Genomic DNA, 20,497 nt, shown 5'->3' with positions numbered 1-20,497 from the left:
GAATTTTTAAATATGATCATCTCTGCAATGTCATACAATATCTATAGAGCAAGATGCTTAAATCAACATAACATAATACAATATAATAGAACAAAATCTGTCTCAAAACTTAATTTGTAAAATATTCATTTTGAAAATATTAAAAGTTATTCAATCTTACATAAAATTATACAAAATATACATTGAAAAAATTATAATATTTTAAAATATTATTAGTATTTATTAGAATTTAGACTTTTTTGCAGATTATCATAAGTATTATGGATAGACTTGTTTAAATTATATTAGAATTTTGTTATAATTTTTTTTTAAATGTTTGTTTTGAGACCTCTCTCTCTTCTCTATATATATATATATATGTATAATACACGTCAATTTTTTTTTTTTTTTTAAATCAGTCATAAATATTTGCTTAAATTTAATCACAATTTAGACTTTTTTGCAGATTATCATAAGTATTATGGATTAGACTTTTTTTATACATTTTTTTTTCTTTCTTGAATGTGTGGACATGTTCACAACAAAAAATGAAGTCAGATGCAGTGTGAAAATTGCTGAAAAATTGCTCAATATTTATTAGAAAATATTTGAAAACCAGTAACCTGCACCTACTTAACTGACCAATCGGTCACACTTACCTATTGATGCTGATAATGTAACTATTAGAGATGCACAATATTATCGGACTGATATCGGAATCGGACTTTAAAATAATGTAAATATCGGCATCGGCCCGATATGATATATATATTAGATCACGTCATCTGTGTGGTTCATTCTTGAAGCAAAGTTTTGCCTGAATGGTGATTAGATTCACTGTTTTGGATCGCTGCATTTAAACTCATTGTATGTTTTATATATTAGATCACGTCATCAGTGTGGGTACATGGGTGTATAATCATAATATCCGGTTAGTATGGAGTGTTAATTCCGTAGGGGGCGATGTTGGCCTACTTCTAATAAAACGAAAGCAAAATATACAAATCATATTTAGAATGTTTCTGATTAAATAAAGCAGTAATTGATGCCATAAAATCACAAGTATGTTTTGATTTAAAGGTCAGAAGCTATAGCTTACACAAACAAAATTAAATAATTTTATATATACTGATTTATTAATGTGTAATGTTATATTTTTAAAAAAAAGTATGAGCTCTCAAAGATTTTCAGAATTTTTGCTTTAAAATTCTTTTGCTTTACACCATCTACAAATGTTAAATCTTAAAATAAAATAAGGTTACCACTGCATCTTTCTGGAAAAATAAATAAATAAATGCAGCGATTTGATATATAGTTTATTTATATTTATTTTCAAATCTTCAGTGGACTGTCATTATAAAAGAACTTCATTATTCTTTATTTAATTCTAACATTCTTCTTAAGTTCTTGTTAAAAACCAACCAAAATTAAAAATAATTTGCTTATAATTTCTGCACAGGAGAGACTTGGTGTTGTTTCCAAACAAAAGGAAATATATCGGCTGTCGGCCAAAATGAGACGAAAAATATTGGCTAATATCGTGCATCCGTAGTAAATATCTAATGTCATCACTATACTGAACGTTCAGGTGAAGTGTATGTTGTACACATGCAAGTGAACATCAGCTTTGTGCTTTTCTCTGGTCTCTCAGGAGTTTCATCTGGAATACGACAAGCTAGAGGAGCGGCCTCACGTGCCAACTACCTTCAATTACAATCCGGCCCAGCAGGCCTTCTGAAGCTGAGTCCGTCAGCGCCCGTGAGCTCTAGGAGCGATCGGCCACAGACAGCCAGCCGACCTGCCTGACCACAAACAACCTGGTTTTATTCCTCAACTTCTGGACTAGGACTGCGGGAGGGGGAGGGGGGTGGCGGGGGTCTCCACCTAGAGAACTGGGGGGAGGGGCCCTGCCTTACAAATTATGTGCTGCCCGAACACAAAACTTCTATATATTTTCATTCTGTTTTTAAATTCCCCTCTTACGTTTTTTTTTCTTCTTCTCCCTCCATTTCATTTCGAGCAGGGTCAATGTTTTGTTTACTCCTCTGATGGAAAGCCCCTTTTGGTGTTTGCCTGGAGTCTTTGAAGTTGCAGTACAGCACACAAACACAACCATTGGTATTCAAGAGAAAAACGCAGTTCGCGCTTTGTTTTACGAAGCGCGCTGCGTAAACGAACAGGACAGACACAAAGACAAATCCAATACATGTGAATACACAAGGGCAAAAGAAAATGCAATGTTCATTGTTGCACTATTTAGTAATAAAAGAACACAAAAATTGTTTTCTGCTTTTTTTTTTAAATGTGGGAAACTCGCTCCACTCCCGTCGTCGTCTGGAAGGACGCTGTCATTAACATCAAGAAGGTGCTTTTTTAGGTTTCCCCGTTTTTTTGTTTTGTTTTTTTTTTCTTTTCATTTCCCGGTTCTTTTGCTCCATCCACCTGCGTTGCTCATCCGGTGAGGTGTTTTCTGCTTAGCATCAATAAATCCTAATCAGACTGTTTCTGTGACCGTTGTTGGGCACAACCCGTGGACCAGGCGGTTGTGAGCTTATCGAGAAACATTGTTCCAGAATGAATACGAACCCTTTTCAGTCTTTGTTACTATTTTGTAATAAACGTGTACATTTTTTTTTAATTTTTGGACATCACATGAATAAAGATATGTATGTATGAATGTGTATATATATGATATATATAGATAGATGTATCTATATATATATACATGGCGTCTATTTTGGAAGTAACTATGCTTGACCTCGTTTTTAGGAGGTGAACAGAAATGGCATTATGTGGTAGAAGCAAAAAAAACGCAAAAGACAAAAAAATAATAATTTGTGAACAGTATATTGAGCTGCCAGATGGGGAATCACGTTTGTTACCCTGTGCACTTAAAAAGACCAATTCAACTAAACGAATAAAGGCGACACGGAAGGCCAGAGCAAAGGACATCTGTATTGCGAAAAAAAAACAAGGGGGAGACATTTCAGCTGCAGCTATTTGAATAGAAGCATTTCGTAGGAAAGGGAAAACCCATAGTACGAAAAACAGACCAATCTTGTATTTTCTGACCACCTTTAAAGCTCCCTTTCTTTGTAATAAAGCAGAACGGCTTTCCTGAACCAGTGTTTGGACTCTGTATGGGAAGGGGGTGTTCGGTACGAGCATGTTGTGTGTGTGCCTGTAATGCATGACTAATCCTGAAGCTGTGCTTTTTCCTGTTCACGTGAACCGACACGCTTTTTTTTCCAAGTCTTTTAATAAAGATGGCATGAGGTTAATGGTTAACACACAAATTACTTCCAAAAGGTCAGTATAGGCAAGAAAATCAGATGGAATGTCACTGACGTGAAGAAACTGCTGTGTAGTGCGCTTTTCGTTCACTATGAATACTGTGACAGCAGCAGCTTTAAGGCAAGTGCAACTTCCTCCTCCACCGTGCTCAAGGACAATTGATGCGTTTTTTTTTTTACCGTCGGACACACTGTGATATATTTTAGGCAGCACAAACAGACTAAACAATATGTTAGTGTGCTACATTTTATATTATACATATTTCCATTCTAAAAAGTATGGTGTTGAATGAGTTTTGGACAGAAAATCATTAGTGAAATAAACTAGTACTCTTGACAGAAAAAAAAAAGATTCTAGTTACATAATTCAACATTAAAAGGAAATTTCCCCCCAAAATGGAAAGTTTGACATTGTTTACTCACCCTCTTGTCATTCAAAACATGTACAACTTTCCTTCTGAGCAACATAAAAAAATATTTTGAAGAACCATTTTTGTCAGTGGGGTCCAAAATAACCCTATTGGTCCCTATTGGTTCATTGTAAAAAAAAAAATATATATTTATATATATGTATATATATGTGTGTGTATATATATATATATATATATATATATATATAGTCCTATATATAACTTGTGTCCTGCAAAACAAGGCATTCAGGTTTGAAATGACATGACAAAATTTCCATTTTTGGGTTAAATATAATTTGGTCTTTGAATTTCTTTAAATTTCTTAAGCTAAAAAAAAAAAAATTGTATGCTAAAGGCCAGTTTTATCCTGTAAAAATTGCGTTTTTTAATAATCAATAGGACATTAAAGGAATAGTTCACCCAAAAATGAAAATTCTGTCATAAATTACTTACCCTCATGTTGTACCAAACCCATAAGACCTTCGTTCATCATGCATTGCTGTCTAGGGGACAGTCAGAAAGCTCTTGGATTTCATCAAAAATATCTTAATTTGTGTTCTGAAGATGAACGAAGGTCTTATAGTTTTGGAATGACATGAGGATGAGCAATTAATGGCTTAATTTTCATTTTTTGGGTGAACTAACCCTTTAAGAAAAATAAAACTATAGACACCTTCATCTACCAATCACACATCTTGAATTTACATGAACGCATAATGCTTGACAAAGCAGTTGTTGAACATCGTTGTTGATACATAAACAATCATGATCTAAAACCGAAGCGTTGGTCAAAATCCACAGTCAGTTCCAGCTGAATGAGTGCAAGTGGCGTAGCGCCAAAATGAGTTTGAGACGCTGTACAGACTCCAGCAGAAGTGTGGTGGCTGGAGGGTCAATGTTTATAACCTCCTCTGGAGCGAGTCCATGCTGTTCAAGTGATTTATATCATTCAAGATCCTTTGTGGTTTCACTTGGCACTGCTTTCCCCAGGAGAACCCTCGATCGTTGAGGAACCTGGACCAGTTTTGGCAACTTCCTCTGAAAAGAGAGATTAAATGATTGTTTGTGGTGCTGAAAAGTCACTATAAAATATTATAGAGATCATGGATCCATCAACCAACCTCTGTCTTTCTTCTCCTGGGTCTCCTCGGCTGCCGTTTTATCAGCTCTGAAGAAGATCCGAGCGCTGCTCAGAGAGAAATAGAGCAGCTCAAACTCCTACAAATGGAAAGAAGAACTGATTAAACAAAGCTATTGGCCATCATTCATTCATTCACTTTATTTATAGAGCACTTTACAACTGCACCTGCAGACCAAAGTGCTGTACAATAAAAAAAAACACCATTAAAACAAATACTTAAAACAAGACACATCCTATTAAACAACAAAGACTAGCACACCCTCTCAAAGGCTAAAGACAAGTAGTTTTTGACTTCAACTATAAAAGCATTTAAAGATTAGACCTCTCTAAGTTCCTGAGGAAGACTATTCCATAGCCTCAGCCCCGCAACAGCAAAGGCTTGATCCCCTTTTAACTTTAAATGACTACGAGGGACAGTAAGCAGTAACTTATTATTAGATCTTAGAGACCTAGGTGCTTGACGAACAGCAATGAGTTCAGACATGTAAGCAGGGGCCGACCCATGCACTGCTTTAAAAACATACACAAGAGTTTTATATTTTACCCCGTAGTTCACTGGTAGCCACTTGAGAGAAGCTTAAATAGGAGAGATATGATGACTTTTCTTAGCACCCACTAGCAGCCTAGCTGCTGCATTCTGAACTAATTGCAAGCGTGAAATAGTGGTCTGGCAGGACTCCACATACAATACATTGCAATAGTCCAGACAAGACAAAACAAAGGCATTAATAACCTTCTCTTGACAGAATAGGCTTTAATCGAGCAATAGATCTAATCTGGAAAAAACAACTCTTTACTACAGCATTAATCTGCTTGTCAAATTTCAGCTCTGGGTCAAACACCACACCTAAGTTCCTTATTTGGTCATGGCAATAATCGGACCATGAACCCAAATATGTGGACATATCTAAACACGTATTTTTTAAAAACTGAGCCCAGGGGCAACATATACAAGGAAAATAAAATAGGGCCAATAACAGAACCCTGGGGGACCCCACAAGTAACAGACACTGCCGTTGAAACAAAGTTACCATACTTTACAGAAAACTATCTATTTGACATAAGATTTTAACCACTCTAAAACCGTCCCACTAATTCCAATTAAATAGGATAACCACTTTATAAGAATCATGTGATCTATTGTGTCAAAAGCTGCACTTAAGTCCAATAAAATTAGAGATGCCGCGTTACCCGCATCTCTGATTATACGGAGGTCATTAACAACTCTTAAAAGTGCAAACTCAGTGCTGTGACCTGCCCTAAAACCGGACTGAAATTTGTCTAAGACCTCATACCTGCTTAAAAATAACATCAACTGGGAATAAACCACCTTCTCTAAAATCTTTGATAGGCCTGGTAGTTTTGAGATGGGCCGATATCATTGTTGGGCCGAGATCATTGTTGAAGACCACAAAGATGCTCTCATACCTGCAGATATACATCCAGTCTCTTCTGCGTCAGGTTCATGGTCTGCATGAGCTTCTCATCTTGGCTGGTGGACTGAACGGTCTGCTCCTTCACCACTGCGTTCATTTCCTTCATGTACTTTTCCCTCACAGCCTGGAACCAGTGGAGGGAGTCAAACTCCTGATACTGGTCTAGAAGCTTCAGGATGTAGGCGACTCCTGGAAAACACACGAAAGGTCCTTGAATATTTAGCCCATGGAAAGACCGTATATCACCTTTATAACTGTATGAAACACATACCCATGGCGAAACCATCGTCTGTAAACGCAGCTCCTATTTTGTTCTTCTTATTTAGTTTTTCTTTGCAGCTGATGGAATGTTCCACGAAATTTACCGTCTGTGAGAGAGAAGAAAGATAAACGTTATGCAAGAGATGCTGCAATTAGCAAGATATTTCCACATCCGAGATCTGATTCTGAAGACCCACCAGAGGAGGAACTATCATGTAGAAGTTCCTCAAGTGCATGTTCTTGATGCTGCGAAACTCCGGTGCGAAAACGCCCACCAGCATCTTGAAGTACTCAGTTCCTTCAGCCGAGTTAGTGGTCAGGTCAGTAAGCACACAGTCCAGTTGGCTGAAATAAAAAAGAAATTACTATTTATTTTATAACTATAATTAATATTATAATATGATATATTAATAATTATTCCAATTATATTTTACAATTATTTTTTAAATAATTATTTATAATAAAGCAAATTATATTATTAATATTTATATAATTATAACAATACAAATTATTACTAAAACAAGTATCATGATAATTAATTTTTGTTGTATTTATTTTATAATCATTTATAATAATACAAATTATTATTGTTATTGATATAAGAATCATCATCATCAATTTTTGTTTTATTTTTAACATTTATGTATTAATATTACTATTACTATTAATGTTTGTTTATTTGCTCGCTTATTAATAATAACTAATAAATAATAAATCTAATAGTAATAATTAATTACTAATTGTTAATTGTTATTATTGTTATTGATATAATCATCATCATCATCATTTTTTGTTGTATTTATTTTTTAACATTTATGTATTAATATTACTACTACTACTATTACTATTAATGTTTGTTTGTTTGCTTTTTAATAATAACTAATAAATAACAAACCTAATAGTAATAATTACTAATTGTTTATTGTTATTTTTGGTATGTTTTAATAATAATAATAATAATAATAATAATAATAATAATTATTATTATTATTATTATTATTATTATTATTAACAATGGTTTCGTATTAACAATAACTAGCAATAATAATTACTAATTGTTTATATTATTATAAACTAATAGTACTGTTTTGTTTTAGTACTATTTGTTATTGTTGTTGTGTATATTGTTGTGTTTATTATTGTTGTATTGTCTTGGTGGTTATGTTTTATTTATTATTAATAATGTCTAGTTATTTATTGTAATTGTTGTTTTTAGTATTATTATTATTATTTTAGTATTTGCAGTATTTATTATTGTTGTTTTATTCACATTATTATTATTATTATATTATTATTATTGTTTTAGTATTTGCAGTATTTATTATTGTTGTTGTTGTTTTACTATTTGCAGAATCTATTATTGTTGTTTTATTTATTCACATTATTATATTATTATTATTATTATTATAGTATTTGCAGTATTTGTTATTGTTTTATTTATTCACATTATTATTATTATTATTATTATTTTAGTATTTGCAGTATTTATTATTGTTGTTTTATTTATTCACATTATTATATTATTATTATTATTTTAGTATTTGCAGTATTTGTTATTGTTGTTTTATTTATTCACATTATTATATTATTATTATTATTTTAGTATTTGCAGTATTTGTTATTGTTGTTTTATTTATTCACACTATTATTATTATTATTATTATTATTATTGTTGTTTTAATATTTGCAGTATTTGTTATTGTTGTTTTATTTATTCACATTATTATTATTATTATTATTATTATTATTATTATTTTAGTATTTGCAGTATTTTTTATTGGTGTTTTATTTATTCACATTATTATTATTATTACTACTACTATTATTATGAATTCCCTGGCTGACAGCAAAGACGCTGATTGACTGACATTATTAAGTACAGTACCTGGCGGCTTTCTGCGTCTCTTCAGAAAGGCCTTCCTCTTTAACAAGCTCCTCAAAGTTAACGATGTCCTCTAGATCAGGAACAAACCTGGAACATGTTTGAATGTGAGTAGCTTGCTAACGTCTTGGTTGTTCGGAGGACTTCGGCAGGACGATTTTTATAATGTTCATACCATATGTATCTCATTTAGCTCTAAGTGTTGTGTGAGAAGACTATTATTATTGTTCTAGTATTACCACGATCTGAATGTCTTTGTATGATACCTGATAGCGCTGCTGCAGCAGTGCAACCCTCCGGACCGAATCATGCGCACATAACCCATCGCATTGCCTGCAAGAAAGAAAAAGAATGAAAAGGAGAATTTTTTTTTTTTTTTACATTTATTAATTAAATTCTTAAATACAACTATATATATTTAAGCATTAAGCATATACAGCCTTAAGCATCCCAGCATGCACATTATGAAGTTGAGAACATTACAAAAGGAAAGAGTTCCTAGATGCATCTAAAAACCTATAGACAATCTTTACCGATCTGACTGATGAGCTGTCTGAACTGATCCAGGTAGCTCTGACCATCCGGAGTAAGACCCAACTTCCTGATGCCACGGTTGAACTTCTCTGCTCGCTCAAAGGGGTACTACACACAGCAGAAACCAACAGAAGAACATGTCTTCATAACATGACATTGCTTCATAACATGACGTGTGAGTGGAGACCAGCGCACCTTTTGGTCGGTCTGATCCTTGGTTTCCCTGAAGAAGCGGATGTCTTTGATGAGTCTGGATTTGATGTGCTCGTCATACATGAACTGACTGAAGATGTAGAACTTCTTGCGGAGGAACTGATACGTGAAGTTCACCTGCAGAGAGACACTTCAGGCCATCAGTATGATGAGATGTCACCGGTCTCGTAATACAGATGCAGCTAACAGGGAACACTCTGGGAAGCTTCTCTCAAAGTCATGAACAAACATTCTTCCAGTAACAATAATAACATTCGTTCAAAGTTTCCTCGTCTTTAGTAACAGTCTCAAAACATTAAACAAAAACATTATACATCATTCATGGAATGTTTTTCTGAAACGTTTTGGCTGGACGTTCGTCTGAGTATTTAATAGTTTCAGAGAACATTAATAAGTAACATTTTCATAATGTTTACAAAATGATCAAATGGAAAGTTCCCTTTATGTTTTTTTTTTCCAACTTTCACATAACAAAACAAAACATTTTTGAATGTTTAGAGATTTATTATTATTAGTTGTAGTGGTAGAATATTTGATCATAATTATTAGTTTTAACTACTATACTATTACTGTTTTACGACCACTAATTTTTTTTATTATTGTTACTGTTGTTATTATTATTAATATTAATAATATATTTGACAGTAACTTAGTTATATCTACTATACTACTACTATTAATATTATTATTACTAATAATGTTTTATAATTACTAATTGTTTATTGTTATTGTTGTCGTTATTATTATTATTATTACTACGTTCAATGTTCAAACATCCAAAAAACAACAACAACATCTTTTAACATTTAAAAACTGGATTTTTTGAATATCAGATAATATAATTATTATTATTATTACTGGTGTGTTTTAATTATCATAATTTTTGTTTTATTAATTATTTAATAATAATTATTATTAGTTACACTTATTAATTTATAATAATCCTTTAATACTTATTATTATTAATAATAATAATAACTGTTTATTGTTGTTTTTGTTGTATTCATTTAATATTGTTGTCACTGTTGATTTATTTTATTATTATTATTATTATTACTACTAATTATTTATTATTATTTAATTATCATTATGTTTATCATCATTAAAATCAAATGTTCCCCCAATGTTGTTTTCCAATGGTCATATAATCAAGAAAAAACATTTTTAAACATTTAAAAACTTGCCATTTTGAATATTCAGACAACATTCAAAGATAACGTCATAACTTAAAGGGATAGTTCACCCAAAATTTTCTCATCATTTACTCACGCTCATGTCATTCCAAACCTGTATAAGTTTCTCTTATGTTAAACACAAAAGAAGATATTTTGAAGAACCAAACAGTTTTTGGTCCCCATTGACTTCCACAGTAAGGAAAGAAATACTATAGAAGTCAATGGGGACCAACAACTGTTTGGTTCTTCAAAATATCTTCTTTTGTGTTCAATATAAGACAGAAACTCAAACAGCACATGAGTGTGAGTAAATGATGACAACATTGAAATTTTTGGGTGAACTGTCCCCTTTAATGGGACTGTTAAAAAAATGTTTGTATTTTTGTTAGCTGGGACCGTCCTGCCAGGATCTGTACATACCGTTGTGTTCATGATACCGGTTCCATGAGTGCGAATGGAGTTGGCAATGTGGCGGATGTTAATGGTGTTTAAGTGCTTGTTGTTGCTGGTTCTCTCAATGAAGATCTACACACAATAGAGAAGATGTTTTACACAAACACAAGTTAAGTACTACATTTGTGGAACAATAACAATGTCAGAAGTCAAGTCCTGCCTGGTTGTTTAGGTTGTATAGATAGCGCGAGACAAAGACGTGAATGTTCCTCATGATCTCCAGGACGTCCAGGCCCTAGAAGACACACACAATGATATCAGGCTGAATGCAGAAGATCTTTTCTGAGATGATCTGGAGAGGTACACACCTGTTCCAGAGTTTGGCTGGGGAGATGCGCCTCAGTCATCACCAAACCATAGTGCTGTGTGGCGAGGTTCCTCATCTCACTGTACGTGGCCCAGTCATGGAGAGCCACAGTCGTCAAGTTATAAAACGTCTTGTCTAGATAGTGAGTCACATAGGCTGCCAGAAATAGAGGATTTATTCTTAATATCATACATCTTGATTGCAAGGCAGAGATAAAGCTCAAGGTTATGATGCTCTGCAGCAAAAGACTCCATTCTTAAAATATCAAGAAAACTGTTTATTTTCATGTTTAAAGTCATTGTATGATTGAATACATTGTATGAAAAATTAAAAAATTACTTCAACTTAACAGACAAAAGACAAACATATAAAACATGTCCCGTTTTAAGTATCGATTATGTCCACTATATATAGTGTAACTCATGCATTCAGTCTTTTATCTGCTCTACCTTTGATGTCAATGAAACGGTTGAAGAAGCGAATGGGTTTGAGAGAGAAAAAATGAGCCAGATCCTTCATGCCCACTTTGAAAGGGTTTCGATCGTCCAGTTTGAGGTGTGTGTGCACAGACAAGCGCAGGTCCTTCTCGATCTCCTTACACAGCTTGTCTAGCAGGTGCTAACAATCAGAAAAACATGCAAATGAACTAAAATGCAAAATTACTACAAAAAGATGTGCAGCCAGCACTCTGCTTTACCTCATTGAGGATTTCCATGATCTCAGTGTCATAACACACCAGCAGCTGATCACATGACTCCATGTGTTTGGCGTGCAACATGGTGGGCACACAGTCTCGGAGCGCACTGAACATGTACTAGAGAAAATATATGCATATTTAAATAACATGTTTATGTTTAACAAATATGTTAAGTGCATTTTAAGAATAGATAGTGTTAAGAGTTTTACATGGATTCTGGCTGCATCCACAGCATTTTCGTACACGTCATCCAGGTAGATAGGAAAAACTGTACGATGCCAGTACAGGAAACTGCAGTCGCAATGCACTTTGACTCTGAGGAGAGAGGATATCCCATCATGCAATTACAACAAAGTCACAGAAGTCACAGAATCAAAATCTGCTATTGCTAATCGTAACTAGTTTAACTAATTTAGGGCTTACCGCTCTCTTAATTCACTGATTAAGTCTAGCTTTTTCAGCACAAGCTGTAAAGGCAAGAGCTCCTCGTCCTTGAAGGTTTTCTGAAACAAAACAAAAAACATAAAAAAAACAACAGAATTAGAAAAAAAAGACAATAAAACAACAAAAACAAAAGAAAGAAAATCAAAACAGAAATAAAACAAACAAAAAAGACAATAAAACAACAACAATAAAAACAAAAACAACAGAAATAAAACAAAATGACAATAAAAACAAAAACAAAAAACAGAAACAAAAAACATGAACAAAAAACACCATAATAAAAACAAAACAACAAAAAACAGATACAAAAAAATAACAAAAACAGGAAAACCAAAACACCACAAGAAAAACAAAACACACAAGACAAAAAACAAAAACACAACAAATCAATAATACACACAAAAACAAACAAACAAATAAAATATTTTTCTTATTTAAATAATAAACACCCTGGGCAATTTGCAACAAAGTCAAACGGACTGGAAACTCAAAGCTTGTTCGATGTGTTGAAGGCTTCTTGACAGCATTTATTTTAATGCTTTATATACAAATCTCATGAAATGGCCATTAATTTGACTTACAGTGTTTATCCATACTCACCATCTGAGTGCCAACACTGAGAGCCAGAGACACGATCAGTCTCCTCTCTTTGGTGCTGGGCCCGTTCAGAGTGTTCTCAGCCAGAACCAGAGCCGACAGCACGTCCAGCCTCTGCTCACTGTACTTCTTATCAGAGATCACGCGTTTCTGAAGGAGGACAACAATCAGTCATTAGAATATCTGCTCTGTGGAGCAGGTGTTTGGGTGACGGTGGTGCGTCTGTACCTTAGCCGTAGAGAGAGAGGCCAGAGCCTGAGACTGCAGCTGCTGCGTGATGTGAGACACAGAATCTGCTACAACCAGTGAGCGCCGGTGGAACGTGTGCTCCACAGCCTGTGAATGACAAACACTGACATAAACACTGCACACACACTACCTAGGACAATACAGCTAGTGTACTAACTAAAGTAGTGGACACTGCCTAGTGAACTATAACTAGTGCACACAGCATTAGTACCTAGAACACTAGAACTAGCACACATTACCTATCACTGCACATTAGAACTTGTGCATACTACATAGTGTACACTAGAACTAATGTACAGTACCTAGGACAGCCTGTAAATAACCAATAGAGTTTGCAATACTCAAAGTATAAGGTACTAGATTTATAGCTCACACTACTATTAGAGTCAACATTTTTGTCCACACTACAACCAATACACTAGATATACTAGAAGTGAATACTATTATCAGTTTCCAAATTAATGTGCACTCTACAACTAATGTACTACATTTGTAGCGCACACTATTAGCACTAAAACAATGCACTAAATTGCAGTGCACACTACTATTAGTGTTGCATTTTTTTCACACACTACACCCAACATACTAGAAATGTAGTGAACATTACTATTAATGTGTAAAATGATGTACTAAGTTTGTAGTGCACATTAATAGTTTTGAAAAGATTGTGCACACTACAAGTAATGTACTAGATTTGTAATACACACTATTAGTGTTTAAACTGTGAGAACTAGAACTAATGCACTAAATCTGCAGTGCAGACTACTATTAATGTCTAAACTGTGCAATTAAAATATACTAGATATATATTGCACACTGATATTAATGATTACTATTAATGTTTTAACGATTTTTTGCGCAGATTAAACCAAACAGTATGTAGTGAACATACTATATGTAGCACGTCATTATTAGTGTCCAAATTAGTGCACACTCGAATTAATGTACTAAATTTGTAGTGCACACAAAGTGTTTAGTGTTTAAATTGTGAGCACTACAGTGAAAGAACTAAAACTGTAGTGCACACTACAACTAGTGTCTTAACTATTGTCCACAATACCCAGTACTAGATATACAGTATAGTGCACACACTATTATTAGTGTCAACATTTTTGTGCACACTACAACCAATAATCTAGATATGCAGTGAACACTACTATTAATGTCTAAAAGTATGTATTAAATTTATAGTGTTTAAATTATTGTGCACATTATCATATACTTGATTTGTAGTGAACACTCTAGGGCTATAAAAAAAATGTGCAAACTACCAAGTAATGTACACTACATAGTACATTTATCACATAAATTGGTAATATAAACAAAAATAAATACATAAATTGTATCTTTTGAATACATATAAAAGACACAAATGAAAATCTGTGTATAAATACTGAAGTATTTGCTGTTGAATATAATAATATGGACCTACTTTCAACAGCTCCACCAATCGGCACAGGGCTTTCACCGAGGTCTTGGTCATGGGCCGCTGCATGGACATGTACATGTTCATAGTAGTCTTGATGATGGTGCTGATGCTGTAAGCATACAGGACTCCCTACAGAAACACAAACATCTGATTATGAAGCAGTCACTGCACTGGAAATGTAATGCAATTTAAAAAACACTTTGATCTCAAAAATAACAGAAAAGAGGAAAACACTTCGCTCTACCTGCACAAATATATTACACCTGTTGCTCAAATCCTCAGACAGTTTGTCTGGTTTCGGTTCTTTTGATAATATAGACTCCATCTTCATCATCCAGGAGGTGACAAATATATAGTACGACTGCATGTCCCTGCATAGAAACACATACATAGAACCCTAAATGACATATTTATAATGTAAAATACAATGACCATTAAACTTTACAAGGCTAAATTATAACTGATTCATGAATCATATCAGAAGCGTGTATGTCTTACTTCATTAGCGTCTGCGCTTTTTGCTGCAGGAATGCATCTCTGCTGCTGCGGATGCTCTGGATGCTCTTCTTGTCCATCAGTTTAGCTGCCGCAGGGACTTTGCTTAACAGAAATGTGTCTGGAAACCAGATTATATTAGCTGCTAATGTCACTGCAGGGACCTGGAGAAGAGAGAGAAAGGACATTTCATAATGACTAAAAGAGCAGATCTATATATTCCACTCGTTCCCACTAGTTAGTGTACTCACCTTTTTACACACATCCAGCAGGGATTTGTAGATCTTCTTATCCACAGCCCTGAAGATATGGAAGTGCAGCACAAAGAGGCCACATACGCCTGTATATTTATCCCGCTGATCAATCTCAGACGGCTCTCCTGCAAGTCAAACGGATCATAACGGTTATTGTCAACAGCCGAGATGTCTCATTAATGGCATTTGGAATTCATTCGGGTTAATTACAAACACAAACCAAGCTTTGATTCAACGTTGGCAAAAATGGTTCTGATATTGTATGCAAATTCCTCTGCAAAGGCACTGTTTTTAGAAACTGATACACCTTCTCCTGGGTCATCAAACCTCTGCTCCACACAAGCCTGCATGAAAAAGAAAACTTTAGTTATCTTTATTTAACTTCTGTTAAGAAAACATATTTAAGTGACCAATAATGCAGTAAAACTTCAGTAGAAAACAAACACTTTCTCATTTTCTTCTAACAACAACATACACTGAAGAATTACGCATAATAACAATGTTTTCTTTGCGCACAAAAAGTATTCTCGTAGCTTCATAAAATGAAGGTTGAATTACTGATGTCACATGGACTATTTTAATGATACCTTTACTATATTTCAGGGTCTTGAATGTGTCAGTTGTGTTGCTGTCTATGGGAGGGTCAGAAAGCTCTCGGATTTCATCAAAAATATCTTAATTTGTGTTCTGAAGATGAACGAAGGTCTTACGGGTTTGGAACGACGTGAGGGTGAGTAATTAATGACAGAATTTTCATTTTTGGGAGAGCTAACCCTTTAATTTGTGTGCATTACAAACAGGCCTGGGCTGCGTTTTCCAAAAGCATTGTAAGCCTAAGTTCATCGTAGACCCATTGCCACCAATGAAGCTACTATCAACTTAGGCTTACAATGCTTTTGGAATACGCAGCCCTGGTTGAAGTGTAGTCTTAATGCAATTGGTCCAATCGGTGTTGTTTTGAGCAAATGCCTTGCATTTGCACTGAAAAACAAGCGTTCTAACGCAAAAATGCTTGGGAACTAATGTGTTCGGAACCAAAGTTTACAGGACTGCGTTCTCTGGAATCCTCTCAAGCGGAGGACCGAATCACGTAATAGCTCATTACCATAAAATTGACCTGAACTCTCCTCGATGCCCACACTGCTGTGTTTCTCATGGTTTAAAAATACAAAAACAGTAAATGAGGAAGTCTGGGGACACTTCAGACCTGAAAAATCATGCTGTCCAACAGTTGCCCCTCTAGCTTCAGTAAAAGCTTCTCAAAGGGTTTTAGTTTCTCCTCTGGAATGGCAAACTTAGCTGGGTTATGATGGACAGATTTCAGTAATTCAAACAACAACAAAGAATTTGTGGTAAGAAATCAAGAACCATAGTTTAACTAATTTCATTCTGTAAAGGCCTTCATTTTGTCTTCAGTTCCAACATTACATTTTACAGAGCAGTTCAACATCTAAGAGGTCCCACTTCACCTTTTGTACATCCTCCAGTGATCTTTCAGTGTGGCGTGGTTCTCCATGATCTCATCCAGGGTGATGAGGACCACCAGAAGTTCTCCCAGATGCTCGTACACTGTCTGATTGTAGACAAAGAGAAACCATCAATACAAGACGGCTGCAGTAGAGAACCATATGAAGAGGACAGAGAAAATTAAAATTACCTGGAAGTGTACACCTGTGGACTCAATGATTTTTGTTGCACTCCTGAGACATAAAAACAAGTGAGCAATACTGCAATCACATAATCATCTACATAATATGAGAACATTTGAAATTTCTCACTTGTTGCTGATGTACAAAGCAGCCAGCTGGTGAACCATGTTGACCACCACTTCAAAGCAGCGCGACACAAAGCAAGACAGCTCCTGTAACATACAACCAAATAAAACAATATTCAGAAATATTTTTATATATATTTTCAGTAACAATTTAAAAAGATCATTATATCAAACCTGTAAGAAGGAAATGAAGCGGCCCATCTGAATCTGAGACTCTCCCTCCACCACACTAGTGTCTGACACTGCAAAAAAAAAATAAAAAATTAAAATGCAATATTTTTTTTTTATTATTATTGTTAAAAGCTACAGGTTAAATGAAATTAAAGTTGAACGACAAAATTGAAAGCTTAATTTTAAGAGATGCATGCAATTCCAAAAAAACAAAAAACATTATATTCCGTTGGTGTTTAATATCCACTCAGATATACAATTATAGAAATAAAATGGAAATCATGTTGAATTTAATAGGTTCTTGTGTAGATGGGCTGTAACTGAACAGCAAAAACCAAAACAGTAGTTTTACCTCCTTCACCGTAATACAACAAGCCATTGTAGAACTTGGTTTCAGCCTAAAAGTAGAAAGCACAAAACCGTTAATATGATTAACAATTTTGCTCAGTTTAATTCGAATTAATTGACTTTATAAACATTCACTCAATGGTTTGGGGTCAGTATGGTTTTTTAAAATGTTTTTGAATTAAGTAAGAGACTTTTGCACACCAAGTCTGCATTTATTTGATCTGAATTATGAAATATCATTAAAATTTAAAATAATTTTTTTCTACTTTAATGTTTTAAAATGTAATTTATTCCTGTGATGCAAAGCTGAATTTTCAGTATCATTACTCAAATCTTCAGTGTCACATGATCCTTCAGAAATCATTCTAATATTCTGATTTGATGCTTAAGAAACATTTCTTATTATTATTATTATTATAATTAATACTGAAAAAAGTTGTGCTGCTTATTATTTTTTGTAAACCGGGATACATTTTTTCAGGATTCTTTTATAAACAGAAAGCTCAAAAGAGCAGCATTTATTTGAAACAGAAGCCATTATACATGTCTCGTCATACATTTTGACTTACCTCATATTTCAGCTTTTTAACTTCACAGCAAAGAGCTGCATACACTGTGATAACTTTATTTAGCACCTGGAGAAGAAGAAGAGAAAAAAGCAACAGGTAAACTCATAATACACTAATTCTCATTCAGTATTCGCATCACATGTAAACTGCAGCATCTAAAACAGCAAACTGTTCAACGTCTCATACTCATACCTTATTATCTGTCTTGATGAGCTCCAACAGTGAGGACTGTTCATACGGCAGGAGCTGGTGTGACAGAGCAAGCAGAGTGATATGGCATGAAAGCAATTAATTAAAAAATAAACACTGTTATGAAGCTGTAAGTCATGACATATCACCTTCAAAGCGATAGGGTCCAGAGTGAAGTCCCATACATCTCCCACAGAGTCATCCAATGCTTCTTCAATACCCTGGAGCTGAGCGGAATATTCCTCTAAGAACTTCTCATAGTTTTTAACCTGCACTTCTGTGTGAATTTCTGCACAGGAAGGAACCAAATGGAACAGATCAACAGTTACAAAGCCAGTAATAAAAGATCGTCAAATGACTTCCTTCCTGATTTGTGTGGAACTAAATTTTAGAATTTTTAGCAATAATAATAACTATTTTTAATTAATAATTTGGATGCTGTATGTATGTATGTATGTATGTATGTATGTATATATATATATATATATGTGTGTATATATATATATATATATATATTATATATATATATATATATGACACACACACACACACACATTTATGTATATATTTATGGAAAAATATGTAACATTTATATATGAAATATATAAATATATAAATACATGTAAATATTTTTATATACATATATATAATAAATATTATACATGTAATATACATATATAATATCTATGTTTGTTTGTGTGTGTATTTATATATACAGAATAAATATACAAAACACACACACACACATATATTATGTAAACAAACTTTTATTATGTATGCGATTAATTGTTTGACAGCACTAATATATAAACACCTATCTGCTTCTGTTCTGTTCCACGAGCGGCTGAGAGGAGCGGCGCCTTCAGTTAAAACACATATTATGTTGCTTCTCTAAGTTTACATGCAAGTATAGCCAAAATCACAGCACAGCTATTGTCCTTATCTTATGTGTAGCCTATTTGATTTCATCAGACGACGGCTCAATTATCAGGATTTCTGTGCATGTTAACATCTCGGAAGGGAGAGATATTTAGTCTTAATGGGCAGCGTTTCAGTCACTGTTTCATATTAATTCGGTTGTCTGACAACAGAAACAGTAAAATATAAAGATAAAAACTGTTTTATTGAGAATGTAGCTGCATCAAAATACAGTATGTGGGCACAGAGAGGCAAACAAATGTAATAACAAATAATAAATGCACATTTTGCATGTTCAGAAGAAGTGAGCCGACCTGTCCTGCAAATAATGTAAACAGGCTTGTGTATGTAAATTGCTCAGGGCAAAGAAAGAGAAGTAACGGGAACCTGGTATTTCTGTTCTTTTTTCATGTGTGTCTAATAGACATGAAAAACATCTTTGATCTTTGAAACATTTCTAGTCTAGTCTTCATGCTCTACGTTGACCATGGTTTTACTAATAAACATACACTTGCATAAAGTATTTGTCCATGCCCTTGTTGATAAGAGTATTAAAAACTTGAAAAGTATTCATTTAAGGTACATTTAGAACAGATAAAAATGTGCGATTAATCATGAGTTAACTCATGAAAATCATGTGATTAATCGTGATTAAATATTTTAATGACAATCATGTGATTAATCGTGATTAAATATTTTAATTGATTGTCAGCCCAAATATATAGATAGGATAAAGAGATATAGAGCATGTGAGTCTATTGATTGAATGTCAACATGTAATACTATAGAGAGAATAATTAAAATGATTAATATTATTCTGAGCATTGAATTCACTTGTCTATCAAATAATTATCTATTTTTGCATTCAAAGAAATGCAATCCTCCAATGCAGAATATTGTGGTGTGGGAACTTTTTAATGTGAGAGAGAGAGTTTTTTATTTATCTGACTTTTTGTGATATGTGTAGAGAACACACACTAATCTAATCAGGGTGCTTGAACTTGGCCACTTTCCCTGGTCATCTGACAGATAGCTAACATTGCTCAGCTAGCTGCAGGATTTATGCATCTTTTACACAACAACTCGCCACTCACATTCCGTTCAGACGCGTTACTTACTCTGTGACCCATCATCAAAGCGATCAAACTCCCAATCAGGAGATAATGAATCCACAGCCATCCTGATAGACACGACACAGAACAGGGTTTTCAGAGAGCTGCCATTAGATCAGTCTGTTTCGGGGTTACTGCACAGTGAGGGAGGGAATCACATGATGTGC

At 34.0% G+C, this 20,497-nt stretch overlaps 2 protein-coding genes across 3 annotated transcripts in view; one reads left to right on the top strand and one right to left on the bottom strand.

The window, feature by feature from the left end:
- LOC109096994 (CCR4-NOT transcription complex subunit 2) overlaps positions 1-2,261 on the top strand; it is a 13,272-nt gene extending 11,011 nt beyond the window's left edge. For both annotated transcript variants that reach the window (XM_042753466.1, XM_042753467.1), the window contains exon 15: positions 1,631-2,261. In XM_042753466.1, the coding sequence (XP_042609400.1) occupies positions 1,631-1,717 (87 nt within the window). In that variant the 3' untranslated portion in view covers positions 1,718-2,261. The remainder of the gene's footprint in view (positions 1-1,630) is intronic.
- A 549-nt stretch (positions 2,262-2,810) lies between these two features.
- Positions 2,811-20,497, bottom strand: LOC109073887 (WASH complex subunit 4-like). Its single transcript, XM_042753465.1, has 33 exons — positions 20,337-20,497; positions 18,450-18,589; positions 18,304-18,357; positions 18,112-18,177; positions 17,547-17,592; positions 17,198-17,265; positions 17,028-17,110; positions 16,907-16,949; positions 16,718-16,822; positions 16,457-16,576; positions 15,470-15,593; positions 15,247-15,374; positions 14,999-15,159; positions 14,745-14,871; positions 14,504-14,629; positions 13,051-13,158; positions 12,826-12,972; positions 12,205-12,284; positions 11,991-12,096; positions 11,782-11,898; positions 11,534-11,702; positions 11,086-11,240; positions 10,938-11,012; positions 10,745-10,849; positions 9,132-9,266; positions 8,936-9,044; positions 8,669-8,735; positions 8,406-8,492; positions 6,718-6,865; positions 6,531-6,627; positions 6,252-6,448; positions 4,804-4,900; positions 2,811-4,720 (listed from the first exon to the last, which is right to left on the bottom strand). The coding sequence occupies exons 1-33, from the start codon at positions 20,395-20,397 to the stop codon at positions 4,650-4,652; spliced, it is 3,522 nt and encodes a 1,173-aa protein (XP_042609399.1). The 5' UTR covers positions 20,398-20,497; the 3' UTR covers positions 2,811-4,649.

The sequence above is a fragment of the Cyprinus carpio genome, chromosome B25 (genome assembly GCF_018340385.1).
Source record: "Cyprinus carpio isolate SPL01 chromosome B25, ASM1834038v1, whole genome shotgun sequence".
NCBI lineage: Eukaryota > Metazoa > Chordata > Actinopteri > Cypriniformes > Cyprinidae > Cyprinus > Cyprinus carpio.
The sequence above is the reverse complement of the archived record's forward strand: the minus strand, read 5'-3'. Positions and strand labels throughout refer to the sequence as shown.